At 41.8% G+C, this 16,562-nt stretch overlaps 2 protein-coding genes across 4 annotated transcripts in view; both read right to left on the bottom strand.

Moving 5' to 3' along the window:
- cers1 (ceramide synthase 1) overlaps nt 1–9,554 on the bottom strand; it is a 28,043-nt gene extending 18,489 nt beyond the window's left edge. The window contains exon 1 of the mRNA XM_071516980.1: nt 8,463–9,554. Within this exon, the coding sequence (XP_071373081.1) occupies nt 8,463–8,726 (264 nt within the window). The 5' untranslated portion in view covers nt 8,727–9,554. The remainder of the gene's footprint in view (nt 1–8,462) is intronic.
- A 571-nt stretch (nt 9,555–10,125) lies between these two features.
- Nucleotides 10,126–15,644, bottom strand: cope (COPI coat complex subunit epsilon). 3 transcript variants are annotated; one of them, XM_071516967.1, is made up of 10 exons: nt 15,526–15,644; nt 15,287–15,349; nt 15,017–15,117; nt 14,679–14,831; nt 14,097–14,150; nt 13,676–13,757; nt 13,074–13,229; nt 11,853–11,921; nt 11,075–11,149; nt 10,126–10,521 (listed from the first exon to the last, which is right to left on the bottom strand). In XM_071516967.1, exons 1-10 carry the CDS (start codon nt 15,625–15,627, stop codon nt 10,468–10,470), a joined length of 909 nt encoding a protein of 302 aa, XP_071373068.1. In that variant the 5' UTR covers nt 15,628–15,644; the 3' UTR covers nt 10,126–10,467. The 3 variants fall into 3 exon arrangements, with proteins under 3 accessions (XP_071373068.1, XP_071373070.1, XP_071373069.1); XM_071516969.1 differs by lacking the exon at nt 13,074–13,229; XM_071516968.1 differs by lacking the exon at nt 14,679–14,831.
- Between the last annotated feature and the right edge of the window lie 918 nt (nt 15,645–16,562).

Below are 16,562 nucleotides of genomic sequence, written 5' to 3'. Positions count from 1 at the left end.
TGTGACTTTTTAAGGAAGTGCAGACACCCTAACTGAAGATTGCCTCTTACAAAGATCCACAAAACAAAATGAACTTTGAAGAAAAAGGGATAAAGCTTTGTGCACAGCATATACTATGGGTCAAAAGATCATCAAATCTAAAGTGAACTGCACACTCAAGGCCCAGGACTATGGATTTACTGCAAAAAAAAGGATCTTTAGTGAAGAGTGTCATAAACTAAGTGCTTCTCATACAGCTTCATCAGTCTCACTTTGAAGTCAACAGTCAACTTTGAAGAAGTTTGACTGTTGGCTCTGTCCTTGAGTCAGTTTGTGGCTTTAGATCTTAAGCACCTGCACTATGCAGATATGTAATCCTTTATCAACGTATCATGTCTGTTTCCGTGGATTTTAAAGTGTGTGGTCTGTGTGGTCTGGCTGAGTCACACCTTGGAGGTCATTTTGTTACAACAACCTCTGTAATCGCTGGCAGATGTCACACACACACACACACTGCTCTGGGCTAACTAGCTATGTTGTTACGCTAACCGAAACCAAGACGAAGGGGTGGAGAGAGAGGAGGAGGAAGAGAGAGAGAGGAGGAGGAAAAGCAATGGCGTCAGAGAGACAATTACTTCAAAAGAAAATATGAAAGACCGAAAAAAGAAAGACAAAGAAAGAGAAGGGGACAAGCTGGATTCTGGGAAGAGAGGAAGAAAGGCTTGGGCAACAACACTGGTCGCATTAATTGTACAAAAATGCACCCTTTCCGTTTGCAAACACATGCGGATGTACCAGCCTCTTCCACTGCATAACAAGAGAGGAAGAGAGAGAGAGAGAGAGAGAGAGAGAAAGAGAGAGCTAGAAAGAGAAACTGAGCTAATTGCATCCCAAGAATGCCTCTGAGATCCTGCCCAGAACCAAAGCAAAGGGAAGTAGCCAATTCATTATCAACAGCCTGTGGATGTCAATGACACACACACACATACAAACACTCACACACACACACACACACTCACACAAACACAGTCTTTATAGTGCATGTTGTGTACAGACACAATGAACTTTCATTTCCTCTGACCATTGCTCTCTCTCATACTATCATAGAGAGTCGCCTTGTTGGAAGAAAGACAGCTGCCAAGTCTGACAACTACAATGTGTTTTTGTTTGCTGAATGGCTGTCCAGAGTGTCTATCTGGAAGGAAAGCGAGAGGGAGGGGGGGGGGACTGAGAGATGTCAACCACAGCAGCTCTGTAGCGGTCAAGGCTATACAACACATTCCAGTTGACCAGAAGAGAGAGTTTGACTGTCACAGTCAGCAAACAGAGCTGATTCATGATCCTGGATTGTAGCTAGTGGTTTCCCGGCTGGAATGTAAGGCTGCTTTGGCTCTGATTCATCCTCCTCTTTTAAACGATCAAGTGGAATCATCCACTGACCCACTGTCTGTTGTAATACCACTTTAGGCGCATACTTTGCTGCGGCACATGAAAGAGCCCCCCCTACAAATTGCCACATAAAGTTACATAAACATTATAGGCCCGTTAGATGACAAAAAGAAGGGATGGGATTGTGTTGCTTGAGCCAAACGCAACAACAGGGACCGCCCTCAAACACAACTACAAAGAGATTTTGGACAAACTTGAGGCCTGCTGTCCCTTCTGTTCGCCTGATGGAGTAAGAGGACTGTATTATGCAGACAAAGTATGCAGAAGAGTCTTGTGTAAGAGACTGGGGGGTTGGTGGTGTAGAGGTGTGAGGGTCACGGGAAAGACAGGCAGACTGACAGTTGTGTGAACCCATGAGAGATTTGTATCTGTGATGTACAGTATGACACACACAATATGGTAACTGTTGCTCACTAAAATGCTGTGTGATGAGGAAGCAGATATCTGAGTCATGTGCAGAGAGGAGGATCGGAGAGGGGAGGAGGAGAGGAGAGGAGAGGAGAGGAGAGGAGCGATCGAAGCATACACGCAACTAATAATAATTAAACCTTAGTCAGTGTCAAAATTACAAGGAAGTTTCTCCTGAGTAGGCACTTTTGACAGAATGGATAGCACTTTCCCAAACCGCAAATCCAGGATCAGGTTCCTCTTTGTGATTCTAATGCACCACAATGAGCAGGAGCTTAGTGGAACCTGATCTAGGATCTGCGGTTAGGGACCATGTCAAACCTCAGGCTGCTTTGACATTTAGACCAAACAGTAGGCAACGAGCTGCTGCTTATTCTGCTCTATTCTGGAAGATAAGCTATACAACAAGGCTGGAGCTGGCGAGCACGCTGTTCTCTGCTTTGAGTGACTACATGACTGTGTGTGTGTGTGTGTGTGTGTTTGTTTGTGTGCATGAGGGGCTGTGGGAGGAATTTTTAAGAGGGGTTATAAACTGCTGCTGCTGAGAGGGTTTGACCACTGCCTGCCTTGTTTGTATGGACTGAGAGGCTAGGGCCAGAGTGTGTGTGTGTGTGTGTGTGTGTGTGTGTGCCTGTCGGTAGGTGTGCGTAGGTAGACATAGAGAGTGGGCAGATTTTGTTTTTTGTTTTTTTGTCTATGGTTGTATGAATGTATCTTTATTTGAGGTTTCTTTTGTTGTAATCAATGTTGTACTGTGGGTATACGTCTATGTTATGAATGTATGTTAGGTGCCTGAGGTTTGTATGAAAGATGATGCTTCACAATAAAAACAATTGAAAGAAGAGGCGTGCGTAGGTAGGTGTTTGTCTCTGCAGAATGGGCCGAGGCTGTATGTGTGTGTATATGTATGTCTGCCTGCGCGCACATGTGTGTGTGTGTATGCATGTGTTCGTGCAGCCAGGCAGGCCATGTATTAGAGCAGTATTGTGTGTTAATGATGGCTGCTGCATGCTGAGCCAGCAGCTCTGAGCACCAGCCTTGTCCACAGTCAGACAAGTTAGACACTCTGCCCACTTCTCATCTCCCTTCCTTCCTTCCTCTCCCTCCCTTCCCTCTTATCACCCCCTCTCTTCTTTTTACCCCTCTCCTCTCAACCCAATATCATCCTTTTGTCTCCTAGCTTGCTTCTTCAAAACTCCTCCCTCCTTTTTAGAAACTCTCTGCCCTCTTCAACTGCTCACTTCCATCTTCCTCTCCTTCTTTTTTTCCTCTCCTCCATTCTCTCTTCTCTGAGCAGCACCATCCACCGAGGCACTGCACTGATATAGCAGGAAGTGACAACTTAAAAGCCGCACATGCACACTTTTCCTGACAAATACATGCAATGAGCACACACGTGCACTTGAAACCACACACACACTCACTTACACACACATAAACGCAATGCACAACTCATAAATATACTGTAAACTGCCAGATGAATGCCCATTCTCGTGAATATAAGCTGACAGAGGCATAAACCTGCACACGCTCTGACAAACACTGTTGTGCAGAGTAAAGGAAAAAGGAAAATGAGGGACTAGTCCAGCATCTAATCTCACACTTATTTATTTGTGACATAACTTGGCATTTTGAGGATTACTAGGTAAATTTCCTTAAGAAGAACCTCATAACACGGGAGGAAAGACTTTCCCTTGAAATGGCTGGTTATCATTTCTACATTGAACCTAAGGGACAGATTTAGCTGCAGCTAAATTTTACAGTAAAATGTCAATGACAACGGTACTATGGAGGAGTCAACTGATTATGATGGACCACAATATCATTATTCAACACTGGAGTTGAAGTAGCCTATCATACACAGAGTGAGTAAGTTAAACAATTTGTCTTAAATTTAACCTAAGTAGCTCATTCGTACACTCAAGCATCAATCCTAATGTGAAATGTAACAAAAACCACTCATACAACCAGCCATACATCTCTGCCTTATCTCACCCAACAGCTTTCTCACTAATCCTGGTTTGTCTGCATTAGTTAACCTAAACACAGTAAGGTTAACACATATGATCTACAGGAGGACAAAAGATGTTAAAACCATCACACCTCCAGCTTTGCAATCTTTACCTCATGTTGAAACTCTCATTGGGAAACAGAGCGGTTAGAAAGCCTGTCCCATAACCGAAAGGTCACTAATTGATTCCTGACAACAGCGAGTGTTTGAGACACTGAATCCCTGCCTGTTCACTCTTAAGATGCTTTGGAAAGGATTGGTTGGCTAAATTACTATAAATGTAAAAAATTAAAATGCATAAATAAATATCTAATGCAGAAACTTCAGCAGAGAGGCCTTTGACGGTGAGTAGGCTGATCCTGTGAGCTCTACCAAATGGTATGAGCCTCGCACTTGTACAAGTTTACACATGTTTAACAAGGCCTGGCTGCTGTCACTGTGGTACCACTGACACAGCATGGCAATTAAAAGACGGTAGCATCACTTGGACTGCTTTGATACTTGGAATCTATACAACAACATGCAGCAGAAACCAGAGTATGTACAGATTCTGAGTAGGTCAATTTCTATTTTTCAAAGCTTTGCTAAAGACTATACAGTAACATCCATAACTCAAGTGCCTGGATGTACTAACAGGACAGGAAACTAATTTTTCTATCCATTGGCTGTAGAGGCTGACGGATTCTGGATTCACCAGCAACTTCCTCTAATTTACAAGCAAAATTTGTTTTTTTAGACAAAAATAGAACCTCTGAACAATCGTTAATTACTGGTCAAGGTGGCTGATAGAATGCCAAAAGCTTACCAGCCACAGTCAGAGTTGACTGTGATTTGACTGATAAATTCACCCTGTGATTAAGTGACAGGTCTAATAAGTGATGCATGTAAAACTCTATAAACTTCTTTGACTCAATGTCCTTAAAATATCCATTTCACAGTTTGTCAGAGGAACCAACACTCGTTCTTCACACATTGACTTCACATGACCACAGTCTGTCTTCAGAGGATCACGTCCGGATAAGCTTACCCGATGACTGTGGGCCCTGCTTTGTCCACTGATTTCTAAGCTAACCCTTAATGTCCATAAGGTCCCATACAATCAGAGCCTAACAAAGTATGTGTACTCATGATTATGTGTGCTGTCATTTATTCTGTTCATGGCAGCTCAGCCTTTTTTCTTTCTTTTTTGCTTCTGATTTGCTCACTGCAAATCAGAAACCATGACAATTGTCTATTTCTACACTCTGAAAACCTGATACTCAATCAATAGTGACAAGTTGTTATTAGCCTACACGCATTACACTAGCTACGCATTGTGTTTTATTTACTTTAGATGTAATCTATTAATTAAAAAATTCATCCTGTTGTGCTTAAGTCAATGTCATTAAGCTGCACTCAAATAAGACCTCAAATAATGTGGTTGTACTGCTGACAACCCGCCTCAGCTTTCATGATGTATGACAGCAATACTCATTTTGCATTAGCTCAGCACGGTTGACCTAACACTGAACCCATCCTCTCAATCCCTAATGTAAGCACTGTAAAGGTGCTATTACACATGCACCAAATAACTGAGGGCACACAATTCCTAATTCACCTAATTCCTAAGAGCGCACTGCACTGTATAGTATAAACTCGCACCTCAACTTTCACGGCCCTTATAGTATCCGGGCCTCATATGGGGTCCATTACATACTGTTCCATAGGGGTCAATGAATCACATGCACGCTGAAACACACATATGTAAAAGGAAAAACAGGCCTCATTCTTTGCATTCTCAAGCCACATCTGGTTTAACACATGAGGCCCTGAGCTACAGTATGCTGCTATAGCATCATCAGAGCATCATGCACGTGGGAACAATCCTTCCCCACCCACCCTGATGGCAGGATAACAAGCCAGAGGCCACATCTAGGCTATCTGTGGAGAGACTGTTGGATTCAAGTTAGGGCCCCTCCCTTGCAACACCAACAGGGTGGAGGTACTAGAGACTCTGATGGGTTGACGGAAAAAAGGAGACCTGGGCTTGGGGCCAATCTCTCGCAGCCTTGAGGTTTGCTGAGGCTGTAACTGTCCATTTAGTATGCTGCAGAGGGCGGTGAATTGTGATGAGAAACAATGTTGTGATACTACTTTTAGAGACATTGCTGTTTTGTATGTCTTCAGGTAGCTACTGAATTTCTAAAATGTGTTTGAAAATGCATTTCCCTTCATGCCAGCAGCAGTTGGGTGGGAGCAAGTGTCTGACTTTTTAAAAAGTGGTGGTCACATTTTGGAACCGTTCAAATAACGTAAATGCAATTGTTCAAATTTTGACCGTTGCTTCTGCATAGTGGTAAATGTAGTGTGGAAGTGTGACTGAAGCCTGCAACCATCAGAGGGTTCAACCTCATGAATGTATGTGTGTGTGTGTGTGTGTGTATGTGTGTGTGTGTGTTACAATTGAGAAAATTGTTGTCATAACAATTATTGTTTGCCTTTTTGAACTAGAAAGCAAGAAAGTATAGGAAAGATTAGCAGTGTCTGTACTGTTCCACTTTTAACTGCATGAATGAAGTTTTAAAATTTATAGCATCATTGAATTCATTCTTGAACTCTCATCTAAACTATTGCCTCTGACATATTTATGACACCAGCCTTACTGCCATGTTTTCATGCCCAGATACCAGTCTAGGGCTGGGTCTATTGGTATTGTACTCATTTTTTATGTTAATTTTAAAGTATCAAAAGGTACTGATCTGTACTGACTGTATCAAAAAACTACAGAATCTTTGGATCAGATTTTGTCGAGAAGATCGATTGAGTATGCTCTGATTGATTTTCAAAGTTACCCAGGCCAATGGAAAGCCTGAATGTAGATGTGTCCTTTACTATAACAGAGGTAGGGGGAATAAACCAAACCATACAGATTCTGAGAATTATTTGACTGAATTTTCTGAGAAATGAAGGAAAAGGCTATTTTGTTGATGAGTGTCACTTGTTTCTTTAGCAGGAGCCTGGTGTGATTCTAACAATGACTGCTGCTGCACATTACCTCTTTTGTAGGCCTACGCATACACCCACACACCATGACAAAACTCCTCTTATCAAGTCATGCAGCAGCTTTGAGATATCTGACATGCAGTATGTGAGCATGTGCCAGCCAGGAAACGCCTGGCTGTAAGCTTGGCAGTCAGACATTTTTGTGCTGTGATTGCAAGAGACAATGATAACACATCTCACAGTCATTGATTTACTCACTATGTTGTCTTGAGTCAATCATGACAGATTAAACGATAAAGACGCAGCTCGTTGGTTGATAGTATATGTGTGAGGGGTAGGATAAGATATAAATAACCTTTATGGGACTTCTTTGGCAGGTGAAATGATTAGAGGGGACATTATACAGTGCTTTTGGGACAATTAAATCAAAATACTTCTTTCAACTGTGAAGCAACGGCACACTCATAGTCATCTCTACGTGAGAATTATGACACTGAATTATGGTGCAAGCTGAGAGTGAGAGCCTTGATAGTAGCCATATGTCACTTGCAGCCTATGTTTGTATGTTCTGCTGTCACAGTCTTCATTATACAGCGACTTATTAGTGGCTGCCAACCACAAATACTGTAGATGGTGAGGTGTTTATTGCATTACATACACACACTTCTTCCCCTGTTTGTCTGCCAGCCCCACATATAATCCACAAACACATACACCCACAGAGTGCAAGTGTAGAATATTTGCCTTGAATTATCTTATTAACAGCAACCTACAGCAAGTACACAGAAGTTCTTACTGTGTTATATGCGCACCTGCCACCACCAGATACAACCCAAGAACATGTGGGAAACGCTATTGTGTGTACAGGGGTGATTCTGCGTTTTCTCAGATTTGTCTCCCAGCTGTGTTTTTGGTAGATTGTGGGACGGGTTAATATTTTCTGACAGAGGGGTTAAGCTATCTAACCAGGGGGTGAAGGCTTTCCGTTCCTCATGACTCATTCACTTACCTTAAACCTGCTATTGGATCTAATCTTGGTAGCAACATGACACAAACACCATCCTCTCTCTCTCTCTACTTTCTGCCTTGCTCTCTTTACACTGTAACCACACGCACTCCTACCTACTGAAACACCTCACATTCTTTCAATATCACTCTGTCTTTGCCTCTCTAATGGAGAATTTCCCAAAACACCCCAAGATAAATATGTGTCAAGCAAGCTACTGTTTCAAAGAGTCTCCACACTGTTCATCTTCATTTACGGCTGGTACAGTAGAGCTACAATAGTGCAGTGATAACATATGCTGAAGAAAGGAGGAAATGTATTTCTCATTTCGCAGAGAAATTAGAGGATATCCTCTTTGAGTAGTGGTGATGGTGTCTGTGCTTGTCTAGGCCACAGATATATCACAGGTCCTCCTCATTCCACTTACATTGTAAGTTAGAGCATGTGTCTTCAGTAACTATTCCCAGGAAAGGAGAGGCACAGAGGCCACATTGATAGCAGGAATCCTAATTAGACTAAAGGAATGAGCTATTGAACCCATTAATTAAAGAGGTAAATAAATTAACCTTGGGAAGCAGGGAAATCGGTGTGGTGTGAATGTGTGTGTATGTATTCCTCAGACCTTACCTTGAACATACATTCTGTCAGTCCCTGCCTTATCTGCGTCCACAAAAAGGCGCAAAAGAAGAATAGGGCAATTTCGGTCCAGGTAACGTACGCGTTATCCAGGAGAGTCCGTTTGGAGAGCTCCAGACCGCAGGCGCTACAGTCTCTCAAGGCACCGAACATGACGGTGGAGGCTCGGGTGATGAGGTCCACATAGCCCGGCATGGGCTCCACTTCCACCGCCCCGGCGCCCATACTGCTGTCACCCCCAGTATGACTGTCCATTGTGGTGCGGCGCGGAAAAAAAAAACGGGGAAATAGATATAAAAGTGACTTCTATTCAGAGATACAGGGTGTCCAGGGAGTAGCCAGTCCAGCCTATGTCACTAATCCTTCAAAATAGATCGCTAGCTCACCTAAAAACGCGAAAACAAGCTTAGCTAACCAGCTTACCCTCTCAAGTAGCCTAATTCTTTGTTTTCTAAATTAAGACATGGGCCCATTCTTCGCATACAGGACAGTTTATGAATGATCGCAGGCCCCACCAGCACTGACGAGACACACCAGCTAGCTAGATAACGGGATTTGATAATGTGAATAGCCAATTGTTAATCAAGGTTTTGACCTCATCTGAGCCATCAGTGCCTGGTGAGGGTTTTGATCATCATTCCGCTACGCACACTGGTTCATCAGAGGCAGCGCGTCCTGGTTAGCCGCCTAGCTAAATCAAACGCACACAATACTGAATGGACCAGCATTGGCAGCAGCTTCCAAGCTAGCTAGTTGAATTGATGGAACAGATAGGATATCGCTCCCACACAAAAACAAATTTAAGTCAATTCATGAGGTCTTGCCGGCCCTTTTCAATCATCAAGCCCGCCCAGTAACGTTACAGTAACGTTACAGCACATGCGGTTAATGTGCCGCTATGTTGGTCTCGTCTCCGTTATTCGCCTTATATAACGTATCTTTGCCGTTTCGTTAGTTAGAATAGCAATTTCCTACCAGAACCCAAACCGGTATCACTGAAAACTTTCACGCGGCAGGAAAATATTCCCACAAAAAGGATAAAAGAGAAGAATATTATCCTGTGAATATTCTGTCGTCTGTCTCCCTCGCTTCTCCGCCGCTGCTCTGTATTGGTCAACGTGTCCAGGCTGCGTTTTGACAAGTGACACAGGGAAAATGCGCTCTATTTTCAGTGGGACTCAATAGAAACGTTGGAAGCGAACGGCATTATGGCAATTCTAACGTTAAACTATTTTCACAGAGAATTCCCAGGTCGGAACTCTGCTCGCGCGGTGGTTCAATCGGCCGTCCAGAGAGCCGTTATAAATGGAAGTTTATGCGAAACGAAGAAAAAGATGAGGAGGCGTGACGTAATGAGGACCCGCTATCTTCTTGAAACGCTGAGGATTAAAAAGGATGACTTAAAGAGACAGCGCATACTCCTTAATGGGCTAATGGAGCAAGACTGTACACTGGACATCCATTTCAACTTCCCCTCCAAAAATAGCCCAAATCAAATATAAGAGGAAAGCACCGAAAACACTACAATATCCAAATTTATTAGCTGGAATTCATTGGCTCAAGCTCATGTCATCAAATGTACAACAAAGAGCATTCTACCATAGGTTTCTTTCAGTTGTGTCTATCTTTTACAAAGCCACAAGACAAACACGCACAGGGTATTAAAACATTTATTGTCAGATCAGAGGAATGCTTAGAGAAAACAGGGGTGTTTATTTCAATAAGAGAAATGCTAATATATAAACAATGAATGGACATTATCAAGGCATACATTTATCATCTGCCCCCCTTGCAGGAGAATGAAGTTGAATGGGAGAAAAGAAGCAGTTTAAATAATACAGCCAAAGTTTCATTTAAACACATTTAAACTGTTTTTGTTACAGGTCAAAATATCAAAACAAATACAGGTGTGTGTGAGAAAGAGATAGAGAGTTATCTTCAGGGTGTTAAATTGAAGCCCATTGTTTAGGTGTCCCAACATAGGCAGATGGGTGTCTTATGCTGTGGCGGTGGGAGTGTACTGCATCGTTAGTCTGTCAAACTCATTCTCCTGAAGAAAAACAAGGAAAAGAGGAAACTGTTAAAACCAAGGGGGAAATATCTGGCCAGGGGAACAGCTGTGCGCCACATGGTTTGACACCGTATAACCCAGCTTCTCCGTGTTTATTTACACACGCAGTCTTGTGTAATTCCTATACGATATGTATGACAAAGGCTAAGGAATCAAAGTTTAATGCTGTGATTGGCTTTGCTCCAAGGACACCTGCTCTCCAACCATCAAAACAACTAAGCCACGTAATTAAATTATTAGAGAGCAAAGTTTATGCAAGGTTGTCAACAACTGTGACCGCATCTAGTGAACCTAAATAGCCCCAGTCAGAGGTATCCTCAGGTTTCTCCTCTGATGTGTTTTGATATTGTCGAGTCGGGAAAAACTGACTTTGTTGTTTGTTGTCTTGTTTCTTTACCATCCAATCTATTCTTTCTAAACGTAATCAAAGCCAATCAGAGCGGTGATCATCGGTGCTTAAAACACAGTTAAGAAAGTCTAACTCAGGAGAAGGAGGAGCAGTGAATGACAATTCCTGAGAACAGCACATTACCTTGGCTAAATAGTCTCTCAGGAATGGGTGGGCTCTGTGTGCGTCTTTCAGCTGAGAGAGGTACCGATTGGTTACCTGAGAACAGATGTAAACAGACCAGACAAATGTTAGGGAAGTGACAAGAATAAATGATGAACAAACAGAGAGGGCTTCCCAGTCATAGTTTTAACTTTGCTTTAGACAAAAGAAATTAATTCAAAGGTGACTCTCTCCTACTGGACCAGAGGATCAGGCTTGATTTCAGCAAAAATATTCTAGATAATTCGAGTTAACCTTGAGTGGGATGTACTAATTGGTGCTTATCGCAGTTGGAACCTCTTTAAAGATGGCTTTGAGTCAATGGTCACGATTCCATTGGATTACTCACTATCAACTCCATCAGGCGTAGAGAATAGGGAGATAACTGAGTCTTTATCTTATGAACTATGAGTTCCAAGGTTTATTACTCACACAGAGCACTAAATCAGCAAATGCGTATAGAGAGCACTTCATCAACTAATGGAATAAACATCCATGTGCATTTCAAATGGTTTTGATAATGCAACAGAAGCTGTGAAAACTAGACAGTGCTTAATTGAGTTTGCCTGATTTCATCAATCCAAAAAAAAAGCAGCACATGAAATTGCTCAAAAGTTCATCTTGCACTCTAAGCACTGAAGTTACTTGACGAAGATTTAAATCCTCTTTGACCAAGGTTGGGTTTGTCTAGTGGAACCTGGAAAAGCTGATGCCTGTCTAAGCAATGACCTCGTTAACAGCTTTGGGTTCAAAGTCTCACCTCAGGAGCTTTGCCCAGGTGCTGAGTCAGCACTATGAGGTTGATCAACGTCTCAGGGTGGCTGCTGTCCTGAAAGGGGGAAGAGACGAAGAGAGAAAGGCAGAGAAGAAGAGAGACAGAAAGTGAGAGACTTATTCACACAAAGAAAACAGGACAACAATAGAAAACATGAAAGTGGAGACAAGCCATTGAAAGAGAAGGGTGCCTTCTCTTCTCCACATTTCTGTTTCATTTCTCTTGTTACTGAGATACTAACTGAATGATATGGCCTCTATTTCCATACCATAAATACAGCAGACAACAAAGTGGTGCATGTATTACAGCTTTAGTGCAGTGTTACTGCCTAATGCAAATGTCTGCCATGCATGGAATTATGTCTGGTGTTCAATAAATTCCATTTCTGTACCATCATTTCCTTAATAAATCCAACATATAATTCCACTATGTTACAATTGTAAAACCATTCATCTGGTTTTACCAGGCAGGACGTGAGGTTTGACATCATGAAAGTTTTTGCAAATTTACATTACACTCCCCTGTTATGGTCTGACCAAGACTGTAAAAGGGTTATCAATAGATACCCTTCGTCCTGTAATAATTTAACCAGTGAACAGTGTTTTATGACATCCAGACAATATATCAGTGAATCTGGTCAAACACTGACCCATCATAGAGCAACTACAATAAATGTGGACAGAAACATAGTATCTGGCGCCATCTGCTGTTCAAATGCAAGCAACTGAAATTTTTAAAATTGCACGACTGTTGTTAAGGAAGGCATTCACTTATGGCTTATGGCATATTGCTAGTAGAAATAATAGGCTTATTACTAAGTTAATCTTTGCTTATTCGCAAAAAATTTTGTAAAAAAAAAAAATACAATCCAGTCACCCAACACATCTTGTAATGAGGTTTACGCTCAGTCAACTCTAAATCCATATTACAAAGCACTTCTGGTACGGTTTCCCAGTTTAGCAGCCATTAATTCAGGATTTATATAAGTCTAATACCAGTCTGGGAAACAAGCCATTGAGAGATTTATCTGAATAAACAGGATCAGTACACTACAACAACACAGATCTTGGATGAAACTGTGTGTGTATGTACACGGGTGCGTGCGTGTGTGTGTGTTTGTGTGTGTGTCAATGAGTGTGAGAGAGTGAGGAAGAGAGAGAACGAGAGACAGAGACAAAAACAAAGAGCAAACCATTGCAGGCTAACCTTGTCCAGTGCCTCCTGCAGCACTCCCTCAGCCTCCTCCCACTTGTTCTGAGCCATGTAACAGGCCGCCTGCCCGTTTAGAAGCAGCAGCGTGGACGAATACTTGTCCGACATCTCCTGGAAGATGTAGTAGGCATCCTGCAGCTTCTCTCCGCCCTGGAACAACAAACACAATGCATCAAAATGTTGGTGAGAATCTAGCTATCTGAGTCTTGGCGGTGATCACGCTGACATAATGATGCATGAGCGCACAAATCCACACTGTTTTTGTGAAGGGTTTTAAACAGTGTGCAACTTGGCTCGGTTTCACTGAAGAATTTCTATACGTACTAGTCCGCTTGCTAACTAGTACTCTGGAATAGTCAACATTTCCAGATTGATTGCACCCTTACTCAATTACAACTAGACTCCTGATAAGATGATGAATAGGAATTTAATTTCCTTTGTGTACACACAGACAGACAATATGCTACTGCCATTCACCACATTATGTATTGAATGTCTTGTTAATTATTCATGACAGGGCATTTATTTACAAATCGACTGTGAATCTTGGCGGTGTTACACAAAAGTGACTCGATGGTGGTCTGTGAGATACTCACCACAGCAATATTGACCCAGGCTGTGGCTAGCTGCGTTAGAGTGGCATCCTCATCCTGCTCCTGCATCTTCTTCAGCTCTTTCCTGTCGATAGGAAAAGCATAATGCCATCATGGTCAATGCAAAACAGCTCCAACTCAAATAGAGTCTGTCTAAGCTTTTTTTTTTAGCATAACAATGATGATTCATGCAGACAAAGTCTCTTTTACTATATGGGTGCAGACTCAGCAATATAGGCTTTCTGAGAGCTTGTGATGAAGAGTGCATCACCGGTCCCATGACAGTATTGAATGCATTCAAATGGCACTTGGATGTTTTGCATAAGGGCTCAAACAACAAAGCTGATCTTGTGATGCAATGCAATGCAATGCATCTTATCTATTGTTCATGGTTTTTGCTTGAGGCCTTTGAATGAATCCATACCTTGCCAGGTCAACGCGATCCAGACTCAGCAACACCTGAATGGTCATGGCCATGCTGAAAAACAAGAACAAACAATTAGCTCATCATGGTTGCATAGTAACAATTGATGACCCAGGCCCAGTGGTCAGTCACAGGCATTTTCAAATTTTCTAAAGTCAGAGTTCGTCAGGGACTTGGTGATCCAGCAGAGAGTTGAATGGATATGACAGCAGAAACTTCAAATTACAAAGCAAAGAGAAAAGGATTTATTTTTCTGCTATATATTATAAATGGTCAATGTTATACATTTTATAACAACTTCAATATATGAAAAGTGTTTATTTTCATTTTTTCCAAAATCTCTGACCTACTGGCCAGACTGGGCAAATGAAAAAAAAAATCTCAATGTTGAAACATGTGTTTAAAGATAAGGTCTTCTTCCTGGACTATTTCATTACAGTGTATGTTATTGGAAGGCAGAGGTGTCATTCAACTGATCTAACCTACAGTGACATCCAGACATCCCATTGATCTAAACAACATCACTCCTAAAAGGCTGAGTTTAGTGAGTGTTGTAAATGGAAAACCATGATCCCTTCTTACCACTCCAGGCTCTCCCCTTGGTGCAGAGTCCTGAGAGCGGCGTCAGTGTTCGTCTCATGGTAGTAGATGGAGGCGGCCATGAGGAGGAAGGTGGTGTTGGCTGCATCCACACTCTTCGCCATCTTTTTATCTAGATCAGCAACAATAGCATCCCTGTACACAGAACAGCAGCAGGACACAATGAGGGACACTGAGGACTTCATACTTGACATTTGGATGCAAGATGGAGGCAGACAGCTGAAAGGCATTTTAGTGACCTCCACACACACACACACACACACACAGCTTGATTTAGACTAGCAATAGCCCGTCCATGTTGAGCTGTGAGTTAAACAGACCTTTTGCCTTCGTTGGAACGATACTCAGCAAACATCCTGACAGCCTGGAGCTCAGGTGAAGAGCTGGGCTTGATGTCATCCAGGACTACAGCATACTTCCTCTGCAGTAACACACAACAGGACAGGTCAGGGAGGCCAGACGTTGGGTTTGTCAACTTACTGTGACAGCAATGAATATATGGCAATATGACAATAAACGTTATTCAGCACTGGCTATCATAATACATGCATGTAGCACCTCTATCTGAGAAAATGTCACTTTGTGGTTACCTGGGCGATGTACGCTCTGTACAAAAACATGTCCCTCTCAATCTCCTTTTCTGGTGTTGAGGGCTTTAAAGAAAAAAAGCAGGTAAGCAACCCATTCAATCCAGAGACAAGAATATTATTGCTTAGCATTGTTGCTAGCGTAGTGCTAGCTGCCGTTGGCCAGAGGAGCAGAGAATAGACCATTTGTAATTCACCAAAACAAAAACAACCTTTAAAAATGTTTACAGTCCGATAGTTACCTTCACTTTCTGAGCCTCGTTAATGCATTGTTGATAACTGCCAATGTAGTAAGCATTTTTCACGTCGAAGAGCTCATCAACATCTCCCTGCTGAGCCGCCATGTTGACTTGTAGACAACTTCCTGACACGTAGCGCAGACACGTCACCGTCCTATCCTGTTCTACCGAGGATTGTGGGATGTGGAGTTTAACAAAAGACACTGGCTTCAAACAAATGATAGGTGGGTAAACTCTACAGTTAGCGATGATCATAAGGCAAATAATCATCAGTATAGGAAAAATTCTAGTATCCTTTCAGAAAAGATTTTCTTCTCTTAAAAGACACTACCTCATTACTTATTAAACATTAATTTACATCAGAAATATGAATTACCTTTATGTCAGACTAAAAAGATGGATAAACTCTATGCTGCAAATCAAAAGGTGGGCAAACGGAGTAAAGTGAGTTTAACCTCCACTACATCACCATATATAACACCTGTGTAGCTTAGGTGTTAGTATAGATAGGCCTATGCATCACTATAAATGCAGTGATTATAACCGCAATAATCATTGTAGGTTAATGGTAATTAAAAGTCATGGGGAAATGCAGGTTACACGTTATGGAGTACAAAATCACTTAATTATGGTCACTGGTTGCTCACATAGCAAAAGGTGCTGCTCTTTGAGCCAGGCAGAGTAACACAAAGGATTAGACAATCAGTGAACAAGTCCAGTCCCATTCATGTTGATTCACAAACAACCACACCATTCAGAAAAGTGTCATTATGAAATGATAAGAAAGGTGTCATAATGAAATGAAAAGAAAAGTGCCATTATTAGATGAAAAAGGGAAGAGTGCCTCGCAAATGAGTCATTTGGAAAAGTGCCATCATGAAATGAAAATATTTTTTTTTAATCCAATCCATTTGGAAATAAGACCAATTATTATTAACTAAAAAATAAATTAAATACAACCATGTTGTAAAAACAATAATCATGAAATAATGCGTCAGACTAATGGGTTGCACTAATGTGTGATTATTTAACAATTTATT

Source organism: Centroberyx affinis, unplaced genomic scaffold, assembly GCF_046629955.1.
Source record: "Centroberyx affinis isolate AG114_WGS23_722 - 3 ecotype Tasmania unplaced genomic scaffold, CSIRO-AGI_Caff_v1 ptg000440l_1, whole genome shotgun sequence".
NCBI lineage: Eukaryota > Metazoa > Chordata > Actinopteri > Beryciformes > Berycidae > Centroberyx > Centroberyx affinis.
Note: the sequence above shows the minus strand (reverse complement) of the source record. Positions and strands in the feature narration are given on the sequence as shown.

Bases quoted from the DNA above. Each gene is read 5' to 3' on its own strand.
- cope (XM_071516967.1), bottom strand. From the start codon at position 15,627: ATGGCGGCTCAGCAGGGAGATGTTGATGAGCTCTTCGACGTGAAAAAT. The intron at 14,151-14,678 runs GTAAGAAGGGAT...CTTGTTTTTCAG, and splicing joins CAAGGGGAGAGCCTGGAGTG to CATGGCCATGACCATTCAGG. The intron at 11,922-13,073 runs GTTAGCCTGCAA...TCCCCCTTTCAG, and splicing joins TGCAGGAGGCACTGGACAAG to GACAGCAGCCACCCTGAGAC.